The 16,995-nt window shown below is 39.7% G+C and overlaps 1 protein-coding gene across 1 annotated transcript in view; it reads left to right on the plus strand.

Moving 5' to 3' along the window:
• The window catches only part of trappc8 (trafficking protein particle complex subunit 8), a 49,869-nt gene that overhangs the window by 23,035 nt on the left and 9,839 nt on the right, over nt 1-16,995 (plus strand). The window contains exons 14-27 of the mRNA XM_008408154.2: nt 520-625; nt 1,196-1,390; nt 6,463-6,632; nt 6,750-6,815; nt 9,840-9,945; nt 10,084-10,241; nt 10,905-11,338; nt 11,831-11,987; nt 12,077-12,173; nt 13,938-14,006; nt 14,082-14,137; nt 15,514-15,708; nt 15,947-16,048; nt 16,224-16,363. Coding sequence (XP_008406376.1) covers nt 520-625; nt 1,196-1,390; nt 6,463-6,632; nt 6,750-6,815; nt 9,840-9,945; nt 10,084-10,241; nt 10,905-11,338; nt 11,831-11,987; nt 12,077-12,173; nt 13,938-14,006; nt 14,082-14,137; nt 15,514-15,708; nt 15,947-16,048; nt 16,224-16,363 — 2,051 coding nt within the window. The remainder of the gene's footprint in view (nt 1-519; nt 626-1,195; nt 1,391-6,462; nt 6,633-6,749; nt 6,816-9,839; nt 9,946-10,083; nt 10,242-10,904; nt 11,339-11,830; nt 11,988-12,076; nt 12,174-13,937; nt 14,007-14,081; nt 14,138-15,513; nt 15,709-15,946; nt 16,049-16,223; nt 16,364-16,995) is intronic.

Raw genomic sequence — 16,995 nt, forward strand, 5'->3', positions numbered from 1 at the left:
CCTATTCGTTCAGAAATTTCTTTCTGTGTCTTACCCTCTTGCTTGAGGGTGTCAATGATGACCTTCTGGACAGCAGTCAGGTCAGCAGTCTGACCCATGATTGCAGTTTTGAGTAATGAACCAGGCTGGGAGTTTTTAAAAGCCTCAGGAATCTTTTGCAGGTGTTTAGGTTAAATGCTCGTTCAGAGAACCTTTTCATGATATGCAAATTTTCTGAGACAGGGATTTTGGGTTTTCATGAGCTGTATGCCAAAATCATCAGTATTAAAACAAAATACCTGAAATATTTCAGTTGGTGTGCAATGAATCTAAAATATATGACAGTTTAATTTTTATCATTAAATTATGGAAAATAATTAACTTTATCACAATATTCTAATTTTTTGAGAAGGACCTGTATAGCATCTTTATCAGAGTAACGAGTTTAATCCTATAATCCTACAAAAGTCATGATGTCATCGTATCATTGTAGTTTAATGATGAATTGATTTACATTTTTTTTTTTTTTTTTTGCTTAAGAGTGTTCTTGGAGAAAACGAAAGCTGCCTCCCCCAGCTGCCGCTGCCTCACATCCATAGCTCTGCTACCAGAGTTTACTTTGGACATGAACGCCGCCTTGCAAAAGGTAACCCTCTGGCAGCTTTTTAAAACATCAGCCAGCAATCTTGTTTTTTTAGTCGGGTGTTCTATCAGTTCATTTGTTGATTATTCAGGTATGTGTACCGTACTATGAAAGCTGCACATTTCTCTCCTGTACACCAGAATTTTGTGCACTAATGCTCTACGAAGGAACTACACAGTAATGCATTACGTTTTATTAAAAATAATGTTCTAGAACATTTGTTTGATAAAGAAGCTAAGACTGATGTCATCTTGTATTTGTCTATTAGAGGTGTGAGTTCCAGATGGTTTCAGACTTGTTTTTATGATTGTAAGATGCTGAAGGCTCTGACAGGTTTGTAAAGCTGAAGTGTCAGTGTGGTCTGTGATGTTCCAAAACCTTCCTTATTCTACAAAGAATATTTCCATGACATTCTGTCAGTTTGGAAATATAATTCTCTATGCTGGAATTGGAATGATCTAACAGCTTTAGCTTCCTTTTCACATGCATCAATAATTTAAGATTTAATCTTAATTATGAATTTTATTATTGTATTTAACACAACAAATGATTAATTCCAAATATTTTTTGAAGGGGATAAGCAGGCAGCTACTCACGTTTCCTTGGATCAGGAGTATGACCAGGATTTGTCAGTCCTGTGGTGCCAACTTGAGGAGCAGCTTGCAGCATCTGCCAATCGAGGGATTCTTCCAAGTAACTTCCAAACTACTCAGTGCTGTCTGAACAGTCAGACGGACAACCTCCATCACCCGCTGGCTGTGATTGAGGGTAAGAGTTAATGTGACTAGGTCTAAATATTGCTATTGCTTGTTTTAATTTTTTTACTCAATATAAAGCTTTATTTATTTTGTTAGGGGAAATAATATTGCTCCATTAAGAATAATTCTCCAGTGAAGTAAAAAACACCGCGTCATTGTATTTGGTTATGTTGCAGCCCTTTCTTTAACACTGACAAATGTTTGTCATGTTGTGCAGAGGTTTAAGTCTTCTGTGTGTGGAACTCCGTCAACCATTTTACTCCCTCCAGTTCTCCGTTATCCATGATGAGATCAACCCAAAAATCTATTTCCCTAGTGGAGGTCTCCAGCTTATGTTCTCAAAAGTATTCATAGACCAGAAGGAACACATGCTCTGGGTCTGCCCCAGACTCTTCAGTAGAACAAGCCAAGAACACCATGATTCTGAACCTCCCCGATTGACTCCTTTCACTGTGAAGGATCAGCAACTCTGCGTCAAGCAGAGAGCTCTCCCTGTTGCTAAGACCTCTCTTTGAAGGAACCCCATACAGCCACTAATATGTAGCATCTAATTCATTAAGCCATTATCTCATGACCATAGGTGAGAGTTTGAACATATAGGGGCCAGTAACTTAACCTTTATTTGGTTCAGCTCTTTCTTCACTGTAGTCCGCATTACAGCAGACAGGCTAGGGTGTTTATTCTACTCCTTCTCTAACCTACTACAACTTAAAGAATATACACCAAGACACTTGAACTAGTCCATCTGTGGCATGGATTGACTCCTGACCTGAAGGGAGTCCACTTTTTTCTGAGGTAGAACTATGCCTTCAGACTTGGAGGAATCCACTTTCATCCCTCCTCACACAATGCCTCCTGAACACAATCATAGACTTCTGCAAAACAAATTTGGACCGTACACCTAATCTTCCAGGACTGGTGCCCTGACCAATATCCTGGACAAATGCTACACTGCTCCTACTCAAGGCCAGTCTTAGCCTTCTTTCCAACACCGTAGACCAAAGGTGCCCTGGAGCAGTCCTCAAGAGCAAGCATCCTGCAACTTTTAGATGCTTTATTTCTCTACACCTCAGTCAAAAGGCTGAATTCCCTCAATTGCAGTAATTCAGCTCTGCAGAGGCCAGGTAATGTGTCATTCATTTGATCCAGGTGTGCTGGAGAAGGTATCTAAAGGTTGCAGGTTGTCAACTCTCGAGGACTGAACCTGGCCACCCATGTTCTAGAATAGCGGTTCTCAACGTGGGCGGTACCGCCCCCCAGGGGGCGTTCAGAGGACGGCAGGAGGCGCTGGCGGACATTTTTACAAAAGGGGGGCGCTGGGATGCCTTTGGGGGGCGTTTGGTCGAAGGAAACGTTTTTACACCTTAAATGCACAACAATACCAGTTTAGACTTTGAACAACTTGGTAAAACTGTATTGTGTAACATTAAAACATGCTTGGCTGCAACTGTATCGATGGCAGCTCTTCTTCTATTCAGTGTTTGTTAGCTTCTTGGCGCAGCTCTATTCTTCTGCTACTGGTAGCTAAAATCACGATACCCTCACTGTATCCCTCTGAAAAATGAACTCATTAAATAAAGAAATAAAGAAATCCCTCCATGGGTGATACCACGATAGAGAGAGTTCATTTTATAGAGTTAACACGGTGCTGTAAGGGGTCCGGTATGAAACGGGGGTGATAGAACAACACAGTACTTTTAAATTTCAATAATCAGAAAGCAGAAATTGTTCCCGTTGTTTTAAAAGGTTGATGTCAGTCTGCCTTTTCCCCATCGATATGCTTCCCGACCGCCCTGCACCATACGCGGTAAAAAAACAAAAAACTGACGCGCACATTGTACAAAACTCCGAAACAGGAGAAGCGGGACATGAAATGGAGCAACGAACTAGATGTGAATTCTGGCATAAAAACAGAGAATCCGACGCTAAACAGTGAAAAATCAACACATGATGTGAAACACATCACGATTAGACGGAGCAGCAGGTGATGATGAAAAATTACTGGTGGTCAATAAAGGATAAAATAAATCTAGCAACAGGAAAGAAACTAAAGTGGACATAGCAATAGGGGTTGCACCAACTAGTCGACTAGTCGATTCTTTTCTCTGCAATGACTTTTTTCTGGGCCAGTGGACTAGTCGCAATCACACGACAAAACAGATTTTTCCAAGGAAATGAAAGAAGGTGGACTAGGTGAGTTCGTCAGAAAGTTCAAATTGTATAAAAATGTAAATAATTTAACAAAGAGAAACTAAATTACAGCATAGGGGCGTTGCACGGCGCGGTGGTTAGAGCAGCGCCCCGCTTATAGAGTCAGGTTTTTTTATCCCTCAACTACCCCCAACTGATCAGCGTCACCCTGCGTACTGAAGCTTCTAACCTGGCAGCTTTACGCTCTTATAAAGAGATGGTTTGACTACATCTGGAAACTAAGTCCAAGCTTCATCCTGAGGGTCTCATAGAGGCGATCTCTGCAGCCGTCTGCATGTCGGTTCAGAGAGTTGCTGAGTCAGCAGAGCTTCCTGCTGCGCATCGGGCGGAGGAGCAGCAGGAATTCAACGTTAAATTTAAACTTCGTTGAATTTAACAGTAACCAAACGGGATCCGTTCATAATACGTTTGGTTCGTGATGTTCCAAAAGCACCATTGTGGTCAGTGTGATAATTTGACTCCTATACGAGTAACTATCCAGAGATCATCAGCATCAGCTCGTGTTTGGGAAAAAAAAAAAAGTCAGAACCGACTTTTTGCAACGAACTTTTCTCCGCTGCTCACGAAGAATGATCTGTTTATTGCTTTTAATTCTCTATAATAGACTTAGTAAAAGCGGGAGAAGGGGAGGGGGTGTCAATATTTGCAGTAAAAATAGCTGATAAAGCCTCCAAGTAGTTGTGAAGTTTTTTTGCGCTTACGTCACTATGACGTCACAGCGACTAGTCGACATCGACTCGACTATTATCATGATGTAGTCGACCTTAAAAAATACATAGTCGTTCAACCCCTACATAGCAATAAACCAAGAGAGGATAATACTAATCAAATGAAACTAAATGGAAATGAATGAAGAACAAAATGCAAGAATAAACTTAAGAAACTAAAATAAATACAGAGGAATAAACTGGTATGGCAAGACCTTTCGAGCAATAATTAATACAGAGGACTGTATGGCAAGAATAAACAGACACTATTTCCAAATAAAAGGCAAAATAATATTGTTGAAATGTCATGGGTTTGTTGAGACCATATCTAATACTGAGAATAAATATATCTTACAGACCATAACAGTAAAGAACTGATCACTTATTTATGTTTTTAATTAGATTTGATATATTTATTTCTTCAATATTATTTTTCACATCAGTGTTAATGTCATGAGGCTGATGACTCCATGACACTTTCAATTTGACTCATTAGGATTTGAATAAGAACCAGATTTGTTCTTTGTAATTTCTGTCCAGTAAAACTATTAATCTATAAATCAATAGACAGGTCTATATAAAGATATAATCCATGTTTCTGTCTCATATTTGTTTGACATTAGAAAGGCCTGGAACTTTTGTTTTTCCACTGAAAGCTCTGGTTTGCACAATAAATGCCATGTGGGTGAAGTTTTATGGATGATGCTCTGATGTCCCATTCTCCTGAAGGCAGCACAGAGCTGCACCACCAGAAACTGACAAACACTGAAGAGAAGAAGAGTTATGATTAATGTAGTTACAGTTCTGTCCATGTTTTAATGTTGCAGAGCTCAGTCGTTTTGCAAATAGATCAGTTTAAACTGGCATGTTGAACATCTTTTATCTGCTCATTTTGTGGAATATTTAACAACTAGAAAATGGCACAAAATAAGAATATTTTATCCACTCTGATTGGCTGCTGTTAGACCTACCAATTTTAACTTGAATGTTCATTGCATTTTTCATAGACGCCTGTGAAAATAATTTCTATTCCCATGACTTTTTTGTTCTCTGGGAAATTATTTTTGATGATAAATACAGAAACAAGCATAAAAATCAAAACATCTACAATAGTGATAGTAATATTAATGATAAAATAATAGTCAGTGCAAAGTAGCCTGCAAATTCTTTGGTAGGGGGCAGAGAGGGACCTGGGTAAAGGCTGGGGGGGCCCTGGGCTGAAAAAGGTTGAGAAACACTGATCTAGAACATTCATTCGTCCATCTATTATCATTATCATACAGGCTTATCCCTAGTGGAGTTTTGTGAGGGGTGCTGCTCCCTATCTCCAGCGGTCAACAGGCGAGAAGCAGGATCATCCTGGACAGGTCGCCAGTCCATCGCAAGCTGTTCTAGAACAACCCTGCCATTCTGCCCTGTATATTTTAGATGTGTCTCTGTTCCAGAACACCTGATTCAAATGATTGCAGGACAACCCTTACTATAACTCTCAATGGTGTCTTTAGTCAGAGGCTTCTTCAAATTCGTTGTAATAGAGACCACTACAGTGGATACGTTCTGCCCACAGCCATCACGACCTACAATAACAGGAGTATTTTGAATTAATAAAAGTTACAGCAACATTTAATTTCTCTTATGGTCTATGAAGGATTTTTGAATTGGACTGAGTTGAAAACCTTCAGAACAGGGGTCCCTGGTGACCAGAATTGAGAAACACTGTTCTAGAGTAAACTAGTTTGAGAACACCCTCAATAGATGGAACACATTAAAAATTGTTCATGGATTTGTCAAAATTTGAAATAACTTCTTAAATTTCACAAAAATGTTTTCATGCTCTCTTGAGATGGTTTTTGGCTTTTCTGAGGGACTTAGTGCTCGAAAAGGGAGTTGGGAAAACATTTGCAGAATAAGCTCTGATGTAGTGGATGCTCCCATTCACACCTGTTCACTTTTTACCCACCTCAGTGGCCTATGCTAAGGTAATAAACTTGTTTTCAAACTGCTAAATTCATGCTGGACATGGAGAGCAGATAAAGATAATCCTCAAAGTGCTTCATTCTCTTAAAACAAAACCCTTCCAAGAACAAAAAATTGGTCTTTGATGATTAGACTGTCAGTGTCTTATGTAATATGAATTGTACCTGTACTCTGTTTTCCTCAACAGAACCAATAATTGTGGAGGTCACATTCAGAAACCCTTTGAAGGTTTCTTTGCTTTTGTCCAACCTCTCTCTCCTATGGAGGTTTTCTACTGGCACACCCTTAGGGGGAAAGGAATCGAGTGAGCAGATAGCTGAAGAAATGATGACTAATGAAGACACTTCAGCAGGCGAGGTGAGCATTCTGACCAAACCCAGCTCAACTATCTACATTTTTTCAGACTGGTGTTTAGATCCATCATTGAAACTTTCCATTATCCCTTCAATATGTTTCATGTTGCTATTGTCACAGAAAGAAGAAATTGTCACAACAGAGATCATCAAAGAGTTCTACCTGGGATCAGAAGAAACCAAAAATGTGAGTAACTGTGGGATCAAACATTTAATCTTGAATAGGCCTGTCGCGATAAACGATAAATCAATTAATCGCACGATAAATTAAACCGACCTCATTTTAATTATCGGCTTATCGTCTCTTCCTACCTTTTTTTATTTCTCTTGATGACAATGAAAAAAGGCTCAACTCCAGTGCTCTCCGCTGACCCTCCCTTCCCCATTTCCTTGAAGAACAGCTGAAAACCTACTGGGTTTATCAACTGTGGTAGCAATTTGGCTCCAACTCCTCTCCTTGTCATTTCTATATTCTTTGCACAAAATGTTAAATAAACATTAATGTTGTTTCCACATATCATCTCCAATGTCCGCTGGACTTCGTGTTGCGCTGTTTAGAATTCCCCTCAATTTCCCCTCAGAGCGGAGGAGAATCCGCGCTTTCTGATTGGTTACCTGTCACATTCAGCGTTAAGCTCCCAGTCGGGGAAAACCCCTGATTTAGATCGGAGCGGCCACAATGATTTACCGTAGCACATCACACACTACAGGATGATCGGTTACGAAATCACCAGTGACAATCTTAGATCGGCCAACGATCTAAGATTGTCATAAGAAGAAAATAGGGGCAAAAAATGGTGTAGTATGAACTACTGCATTAGGTAGTCAGATGTGCCCATCTTCTCTATTTAAATCTAGTGATTACTGAAAGGCAATATAGTATACAGACTTCATAATCTGCACTCTTTTGGTTGAATGCAGTATTTATTTCCACTTTTGCTTTATCTTGTTTAGTTTTTATTCAAGTACGATTTTTGTTAATGGAGACTGAGAATCCATTTTATTTTTGTTTTTGGTTGTTTTGTTTATTTAGTTTATCAGTTCCAGTGTTATGTGTTCTTTTGAAAATAAAGTGTATCTATATCGATGGCAGAAAATAGCATGCATTATTATGTCATTTCCATTAAATCAGTGTCAAAAGGTCTTGAAACAATATTATTGTTTATCGCAATAATTTTTTAGACAATTAATCCTCAGCAAAATTTGATATTGTGACGGGCCTAATCTTAAAGCACTCCTGGTGCTGATTTTATGAGCTACCATCAACCTCTGGAAACATTCATGTTAGGGTTGTGCAATGCACCACTTCTGTATGTAGTTATCAAGATCTTATTAGACATATTAAAATAATCATCAGATCTTTGACATTTCAAAATATCAACTCTCAAACTGAAATCCAGCTGTTTTGACACCGAGCACGTGCGAGTGTCTGATCTCTGGACAAAGGACAGACTGAAGTGTTCTGCCACAAAAGAGTGTTTATATCACTGAACACAGTGTGATTGAAAATCATGGGACCAAATGTGCTGGAGTGTAACCTCTCTTTCATAAGTTTTCTCCAAATCCCTTAGAGAGTTAAGTCCCAAGTATGCTAGATGTTATATCTGCAGAAGTTGGGTTGCTGTGTGGCATGTCCTCCCCTTCTTCCTCCTCCCTATTTCCTGTCTGTTTACTGTTAAATACACTTAATATGGAATTTATTGTTTTTTAGCAATAAATTTATTCAAAAGTCCATAATAATACGAAATAATAGTAATTCTGATGAATAAGAGATTAGTAACCAAAATCCCTCAAAAATATTATAAAGTTATATTTAAATAACTCGGTATTATGTCGGTGCAAAAAAGAAATGCCCCAAACATTCAATTAGTTTTAATCAGAATAATATTCACGATAGAGTCCCATATCCTAAAAAAAAACACTTTCCTGAGAATATTCCCCAGTTCTAATCCAAAGTACCAATCCAAAATGGAAAATCCAAAACGGTAAAATCCCCACCCCTGACCCCCCAAAAATTTGAAAAAATAGTGGTGCGACTAAAAATCTATCAAAAAGAAAATGAATTCCAGAATTTTTTTCTTCCCCCTTGTTAGCGTCTTCTTGCACCAGGTACCATTTCCTGTGTACAAAGCTCCAAATATGTTTCGAAAGTCACAATCCGTGGCAAACTCTGGCTGCCATGTCTTTTCTTTCATCTTTTGCTTGTTTTCAAAATCCATAAAGACAGTCCTCCTGCTGCACAGATGTGATGGTGCGTCTTTCTGCGGTTGCGCCGCTGCGCACCGAAGCACATGCCCCTTTTTTATTTGCCCATCACAACCACACCCAGAACCAGCATGATGCTGCCAAAAAATCAGTTTTAAACAGTGGAAAACCTTGGATGACTCAACAATCAAGTAACTGAAACTGTCCTAAAAAAGTTTCATACATTTACCTTTAAATGTATTTATTCAAAAGAAAACAAACATTGTGGTTATGTTACACTATCTGTTTTCTGGGTTTATGTCTTGCAAGTTACTCGGCTAACTATAGATGCGTGTCCAAACTGAGCAATACCACTGGTAACCAGTAGTGCTGTGTTGCACTTTAGTTCACATGCGATCGGTGATGGAAGTGAAGAAGACTAAGACAATGACAGATATCCCAGAACCTCTCCATCTACATGCAAGCAACAGATCAACTCCGTCTACTGCAGTGCCTCTCTTTATGAGCCCATATGAGAGGCCACATGGGCCAAAACTTACAAACTCTCTTTCACTTGGCCCCTGGGGCCTCTCATAGGCCCAGGTTTCCTCCAATGTCTCCATGTCTGCTGCTGACTGAAACCTACTACTGAACTAGAAAGCTAACTCACAACTGACAACCATGCCAGCTCAACATAATTACTGAAAATATCAGAGCAAAACTAATTATTATATCAGCCTTGGTGATCAAAAAAGATGACTTTTCTACACAAGTTTGAGGAAAAGCCAAGAAAGATGCTACAGTTTTTTTTTTGTTTTTCTTATTTATTGCCTGTGTGTTGCATGTAAATATTTTGTAGTTAGGTTATGATTGATGATAAGGATTACTGTGATTCAATTAGTAGCTCATTGCAGTGCACCAGTCTAACCTGCTCTGTTCAGACAGCATAGATCGGTGAGGACCGACTTCTATTGTTTATGTTGCACATAGTTTTTGTTTTGTATTGTAAACAATTTGGTCCTGTCAGGCTCGACTGAAGCTGCTGCCGCACAGAACTGGTCAACTGAACATTGTTGGAGTGATCTACAACTTGACTTCATCTCACCTTGGGGAAGCCTCTTCAAACACTGAAGGTATGTTTCCACATATTTCCACTCGTTGGTTGATTGACACAGTAATGTATTCTGGAACAGACTAGACATGATAATGATCTGATGTCGAATAATTACATTATACTGCCAAAAACGTGTGTGGACTTTCTTCTTCATCAGGGCAGCAGACGTTAGAGTCCATGATCATTCGTGGTAGACAGGACCTGAAGATCCAGGGCCCGCGGCTTAACCTGACAAAAGAAGACAAGATGCAAGTTCGATATGGTACGGATCGACGTTTGGAGCCCATCATTACCCCACCTATGCCCCTAATGGAGGTAACTGACACTCTCATGTCTTCCTCTATGCCTAGCATGGTCGGGTGAACTTAAAGTTAAAATAGTTCATTGGCTTTACTTTTTGAATTAATCATCCTTATGTGAAGCTTGTGACTGAACATCTATCTTGCCTTTGGCTTATTATTGAGATTATAGATTCATTTTGGAACAAACACACACCAAACAGGCCTGCATAGATAAAAATAACCATGTCTGGTGGAGGTTGTCTAGGACTTGAATTAAACAGGCTTAGGTTGAATGGATTCCTTTAATATGGTATTTTAGTCCATTGTTTGGGCTTTTCTATTCCTTTTTTTCTTTTTGTAATTAAGTTGCTTGTGTTTGTAATGCTCAACTTGAAAAAGATTTTTTGTAGTACTTCATTTTTTATGAGTCTAGAATGATTGTTACTCTTGTCAGATTTAGATGTACAATAATTTTTCTTCAGCTGAGGAGTTGGTTGCTGGAAGGGAATGAGATAGATTTCTCTCGAAAGAAAAGAAAATGATGTAATCTAAGAATCTGTTTTAAACGTACAGTATATCTCTGTGGATTTATGTTTTGTCAAGTAGTTTGAATGTACTATAATTTATATATTTGTTTAAAATCACTGCAAACTGCTGAATAGTACAAAACAATCTTAATGTGTGTGTGTCCCCGCAGGTTTTCTTCCTGCAGTTTCCCACTGCCCTGCTGTGCGGCGAGATCAGGAAAGCCTATGTGGAGTTCTGTAATGTTAGTGCAGTTGCTCTGTGTGGCCTTCGGGTGGCGTCCACGCACCCTGATTTCTTCACGTTTGGCAGCCAGAGCACAGCACCCTTCACACCTCCCAGCCCAGGCTCCGCAGAGAACTGCTCAGCCTATGTGACTTTTCCTACCCCCCTCCAGCCAGGCCCCATGTCCTCTGAGACGCTGGTTTCTGCTCCTGCAGGCAGTCAGCCCTCTGGGGTGACAGAGATCCCAATACATGGCAGCACCCTGCAGCCAGGACAGTCGGTTCAGCTACCCCTCTGGCTCCGAGGACCTGACCAGGAAGGAGTTCACGAAATCAACTTCCTGTTCTACTATGAAAACACAGAGAAAGGACTCAAAATCAGGTGAAAGATAATTTTGAGGATTAATATACTCAAAATTTATCCTGAGTGTATTGTTACTTTAATGTAATTGTGACAAGAGTATTTTAATGGTGGTATTTTATTTATCTTAGGATAAATTAAATGAGTCTGTAAAGAACACTGAACTGTTCACATTGACATCATGAACAAAACAGACAGTGTTCTGTAGAATGCTGCATCTGGGCCTGCATTTATCTTAAAATTAGCTCTGCTGAAAGTGTTTTTGGCAGGTTTTATTGATTGGATAAAATATGTGGAATAGTAATTCCGAAAAATTGTCTATGTTCAACAAAAATAATGTGTACACCCAGAAACTCAAGTACTGATGGAAATATGGCCTGTCCCCACCTTACCTTATAAACTGATCAGAAAAATTTTAGCTTCCCAAGACATTATGCTAAATGCTTGGCACACAGTGGAAAGACTGAGGTATTCAAACTGAATTTAACAGTCTGTCATTTCCTCCTCATGAAGTCACCGGGTGTTGCGTCACACGGTGTTTATCTGCGCGAGTCGGTCTCTGAGTGTCCAGGCCTCCGCCTGCCGCAGCAGTGCTTCCCCGCATCACTCTCTAGATGACAAAAGCAGCGGGGCAACTCTTGTTTTTATTGATGTGGAGAACGTAAATGCAGTAAGATGAACCACACTTTGACTTATGAAGTTTCTTTGTTCTGACATTATGTTGAGAAACTTGGTTTAAATTTCTTTCAATTGTTCCAGAGTGAAAGTGGCGTCCGTGAGTTCCACATTGTCCAGGTGTCTAGCAGTAGTCAGCACTGGCGCCTCCACAAGTATATTAATCCATGCAACAATTATGGTAAGTCCATTTTAAAAGGGACCATCACCTTTTTAAAATGTTCTATTTTCTTTTTTTTTTTTTTTTTTTATCATTGTCATTTTTTTCTGCATACTTTTTAGTACATAACGGTTCTACAAAGATTTTACAGCTTAATTCAAATTATTATAAACACAATACTTCTTATTGCATGGATCATGGGCTTTTTTCCAGCCACAAACATAATAGTGAACACACCAGGAATGATGGACGGTTGAATGGTCTCCTAGTTTCTGTTAAAAGAAAGTTGTTTCTAGGTCTGTCATGATAACACATTTTGCTGGGCAATTAATTGTCCCAGAAAATATTGTGATGAATTGTAATATTGTCATTGTGAGACCATTGTTAATTAATAGCAAAAAAATGGCATAATAATGCAAGTACACCTTCTCCAAGATTAACTAATTTCTAAAGAACATTTAGCACTATAACTGAAAGATATTTTAAATAGACAAATAAACTTTCTCTTCAAAATATATTAATCATTAGGCTCAGAAAGGAAAACAGCCAATACTGCTAATTAGGAACTTTGTGAAAAAAGAAGTATAAACATAGTACTGTGTACTGGGTGTTGAATGTTTTCAGTATTTTTTTTATTTTATTTTTTTTAAATACTGGCTGTTCTATGAAATCATAGGGCAGCTAATCAGTTGCTACTGTTTTTAATTTATAATTTATTGCTTTTTATGTCAGGCCTAGTTGTTTCATAAGATGAATGGAAAACTGTGACCTTCCTCTTCATCAGACCACCATGCCATGTATTCAGTCAGAGGCGTCTTTAGAACCTCTGTAATACTTACCTCTACAGGAAACAATGTGTGCCTTTAAATCAAGGCCAAAAAGCCTTTTGTTTTGAGTTGCTTTTGAACCATAATAAATGGAACATTGACCAACATATATGATGTGTATTAATTTTTTGATGATGGCACTCATCAAAATATGTGATGTTTTTATGATGTAAAGCACTTTGAACTGCCTTGTTGATGAAACGTGCTACACAAATAAACTTGATCAATTGCTTTTAAGCTGGAAAAGGGTAGAGTGCCTTCTCTGGGTCAGGGGGGTCGTCCTGCCTCAAGTGGAGGAGTTTAAGTATCTGGGGATCTTGTTCACGAATGAGGGAAGATGGGAGCGGGAGATCGACAGGCGGATTGGGGCAGCGTCTGCCGTGAAGCGGGCACTGTACCGGTCCGTCGTGGTGAAGAGAGAACCGAGTCAAAAAGCGAAGCTCTCGATTTACCGGTCGATCTACGTTCCCACCCTCATCCATGGTCATGAGCTTTGGGTCATGACCGAAAGAACAAGATCACGGATACAAGCGGCCGAAATGGGTTTCCTCCGCAGGGTGGCTGGGCTCTCCCTTAGAGAGAGAAGCTCGGTCATCCGGGAGGGACTCAGAGTAGAGCCGCTGCTCCTCCACGTCGAGAGGAGCCAGTTGAGGCTCGGGCATCTGGTCAGGATGCCTCCTGGACGCCTCCCTGGTGAGGTGTTCCGGGCACGTCCCACCGGGAGGAGGCCTCGGGGAAGAACCAGGACACGCTGGAGGGACTATGTCTCTCGGCTGGCCTGGGAATGCCTTGGGGTTCCACCGGAGGAGCTGGAAGAAGTGGCTGGAGAGAGGGAAGTCTGGGCCTCCCTTCTGAAGCTGCTGCCTCTGCGACCCGACCCCGGATAAGCGGAAGAAAATGGATGGATGGATGGATGGATGGACGATTGCTTTTCACTGCTTTCAATTTCTCTCTCCAGATTGCAGACTCGGCAGTCGAGAAAGAGCTAAGCTTTGTTTTAAAGCCATGAGATGCAAACCCCATGAAGGTATTTTTCCTTCTCAATTACACAAGCCATCTTGAATGTTCTTTTTTGAAAGCACAGATTTAACTTTGTTCTTAGGTTCTGATGGTGTAAAAGAATACACGTTTGCAGACCTGAGTCTTGGAAATGAACGGGTAAGATTAATTCACTGCTTTATTTTTGATGTAGACTCAGAATCTTGTATGTATGAACCCAGGACGGTTATGTGACAGTATAATGATACTGTGTTACAGACTGAAAATATCAACTTACTGGCCTTAAGGAGAGGAAAATGTGGTAAACAAAGGCTCCTTATTTGGCTGGATAAGTTGGTGGGAGAATAGCCACAGATCAGAAACTTTCATCCTTTAAGCACAACAGTTCAGACAAAGAACAACACAAAAACTGACATTATTTAATGTGACCAAAACTAACACAAATAGTGTCTTTCATATTTTTGTTTCAAATAATTGCTGGTAAAGCTGACAGTGGAAGGATTTTCTAATGTCTTCCTCCTTTATTTTTGAAAACATCAAAAATGGCTAATAATGATGAAGTTGGGAATACCCAGGACCACCAATGTGGGAAAACTGGGTCTGTTGTCGCCAGTCCAGACCTGAGCCCTCACACTGTCAAGTTCCAGTCAAGAATATTGTTTTCAAAATAGATCTGCTGGTGCAGGACTGGCCAAATTTTAAAGTTGCATAAATTTTTTCTCTACTATTTTTCTTTCAAATTGTCCTTGCAGTATGGGTGAATGACTCCACACTCCCACCCCAATCACAGTATGATTTGGTCGCCAAAGCAACGAAGAGTTCACAAAGCTGTTCTAGTGGAGAGAGAAATGTACAGACAGAGAGGAAGATATGGAGCCTCAAGCTATTCTACACAAACTAGTCTTAAAATATGTAAAGGGACAAAAATAAATATTCTGACTGCTGTAATCTTTATTGTGCATAACTTTGCATTAGCTATCTGGTCTGCCAAGTAAACATGAACACATTTACAGTAATTGTAACAGGAAATACTGTAACTGACCAGAGCTAACAGATTGGAAGAAATTCATCTTTCAGGGCTTGTAACTTTACCTCCAGTTGGATTTCCAGTTTCTTTTTCTCTTTCACTGTGTGGAGCACAGCTACAGGGTTTTAATTTAAGTTATATGATGGTCCAGACTTTAATAGCAGATTTTGAATTTGAAATCATTTTTAATATGTTCCTCATTTCCTCATTCAGTCAAACTTTTGAATGATCCTGATGACAAAGTAACTAGCTTCCAGAAGATTATTCTTTTCTGTTTTTATTTTTAAAATCATATGAATGAATATTCTAGATAACCAAAGAGATATTTCCCATGAAGCGTGCTTTAATGTTGTATTAAGCTCGGTAGTGGTTAGGAGTGGCTGCACCTGGCAGCGACTCATAGTCCACGTCAGTGAACTGACACATCACCAAACTCTTTAATGCAACAAGAACAGTTTGGGGCACCTGCAGACAGACGTCTCTCCTACTCTGAACTTTCTGTGTGCAGATCATGAGTTCCTCTACACCATGTGGAGATTTCTTCTTCAGTTGCCGTCAGAGCTCGGTGTTAGAACAAGTGAATTCAGCTCCCAGGAACAGCAGAAGTCAGGGCTCTGGCCACAGTGACAACACAGCCTCTGACATTACAAATATCGCCAAGAAGTGTAATGAGCTAGACCTAAACATAATCGTTATCTGGAAGGTATGTGTATTTGATGATATGAATAAGTGTTTTGTGATATTTTACTCTCATCAGCAGCTCTTTTTTTTTAAACATCATATAAATGAATTCTAGATGTTTACGTCTTGGTTCCTGTATTGAATCTGCCACATTGTCCCACTTTGCAGTGTTGTAGGATTTAGTTGTATTTGTAATCTTAATCAATAAAAGGTAGAGGTTGATGATTTGTGCTCGAGTTGAATGTGTTTTATGTGACCAGGCTTACGTTGTTGAGGACAACAAACAGTTGATCTTAGAAGGCCAGCTTCATGTGGCCCTGCAGACATTCGGCAAAGAAGCCAGTTCTCTGATTCCCAAAGAGGTACGACCTCAATCCTCCTGCTTGTCCACAGCTCAGTGGATGCTACCAGACATCAGAGCTATTCTGTTTCATTGACTTTGTGTGTGGTGTTTACCTCACACCTTATGTTACACACTCACTCATTTAATGGATGCTGTTTTGCCAAGCATTTGTCCTTTTGTTTTTGTGTCTCCAGGAAACCCAGGAGATGATGCTCCTCAGGTTTAAGTCGGAGTTGCCTCCTCCAGTTATTCTGCCTTACCCAGAGCTGTCCCAGCTAATCAGAACAAACCTCTGCTACCCTGAAACCTTTACTCATCATTTTGTCAAAGAAAGGTAAGACAGCTGTAGTAACCAGGCATTACAATACCACAGTATTAGATTGCAGAAATTGAGAGAAACAGACCTCCTACAATTACTAGGGCCCATCATTTAATTTTGAGGTTTTTTTATATGCATGTAGGTGAATATTTCTTGTTCTTTAGAGTATTTCAGGTTAATGTTATAATTCCACACATAATTAATAATAATATAATAATTCCACACATTGCTGCTATTTTGTGTGAACATAAAACAACCTTTCTATGAGTCTAGAATGTAAAGGGATGTTTTTTGTTTGGTAGATGTTATTGAACAAAGCCCTAACCAGCCTTGGCGTTCCTGCTTTCTGCCAAACAAATACTGTTGCGTACTTGTTGAGGAAGTCATAGTAGTTACTGTTGACTGAATAAATAAATTTAGTAGAATGACCTTATGGACTACGTTTCAGATTTTATAGTTCAATCTGGAGAGACTCAGACGGACAAAAGAGAACAATTAAAAGATTTAAATGACAGGAATGAATAACAGTTCTTTGGYGCTCGGACCCCGGCAGCTAATTTGAGCTGAGATTTGATGTGAACTCGATGAACATCCCGATAACTGATTAGGGATGCTCTCCCCCCAAAAAAAGGGCTGAGGCCGGGGCC

Source organism: Poecilia reticulata, linkage group LG4 (assembly GCF_000633615.1).
Source record: "Poecilia reticulata strain Guanapo linkage group LG4, Guppy_female_1.0+MT, whole genome shotgun sequence".
Classification (NCBI taxonomy): Eukaryota; Metazoa; Chordata; class Actinopteri; order Cyprinodontiformes; family Poeciliidae; genus Poecilia; species Poecilia reticulata.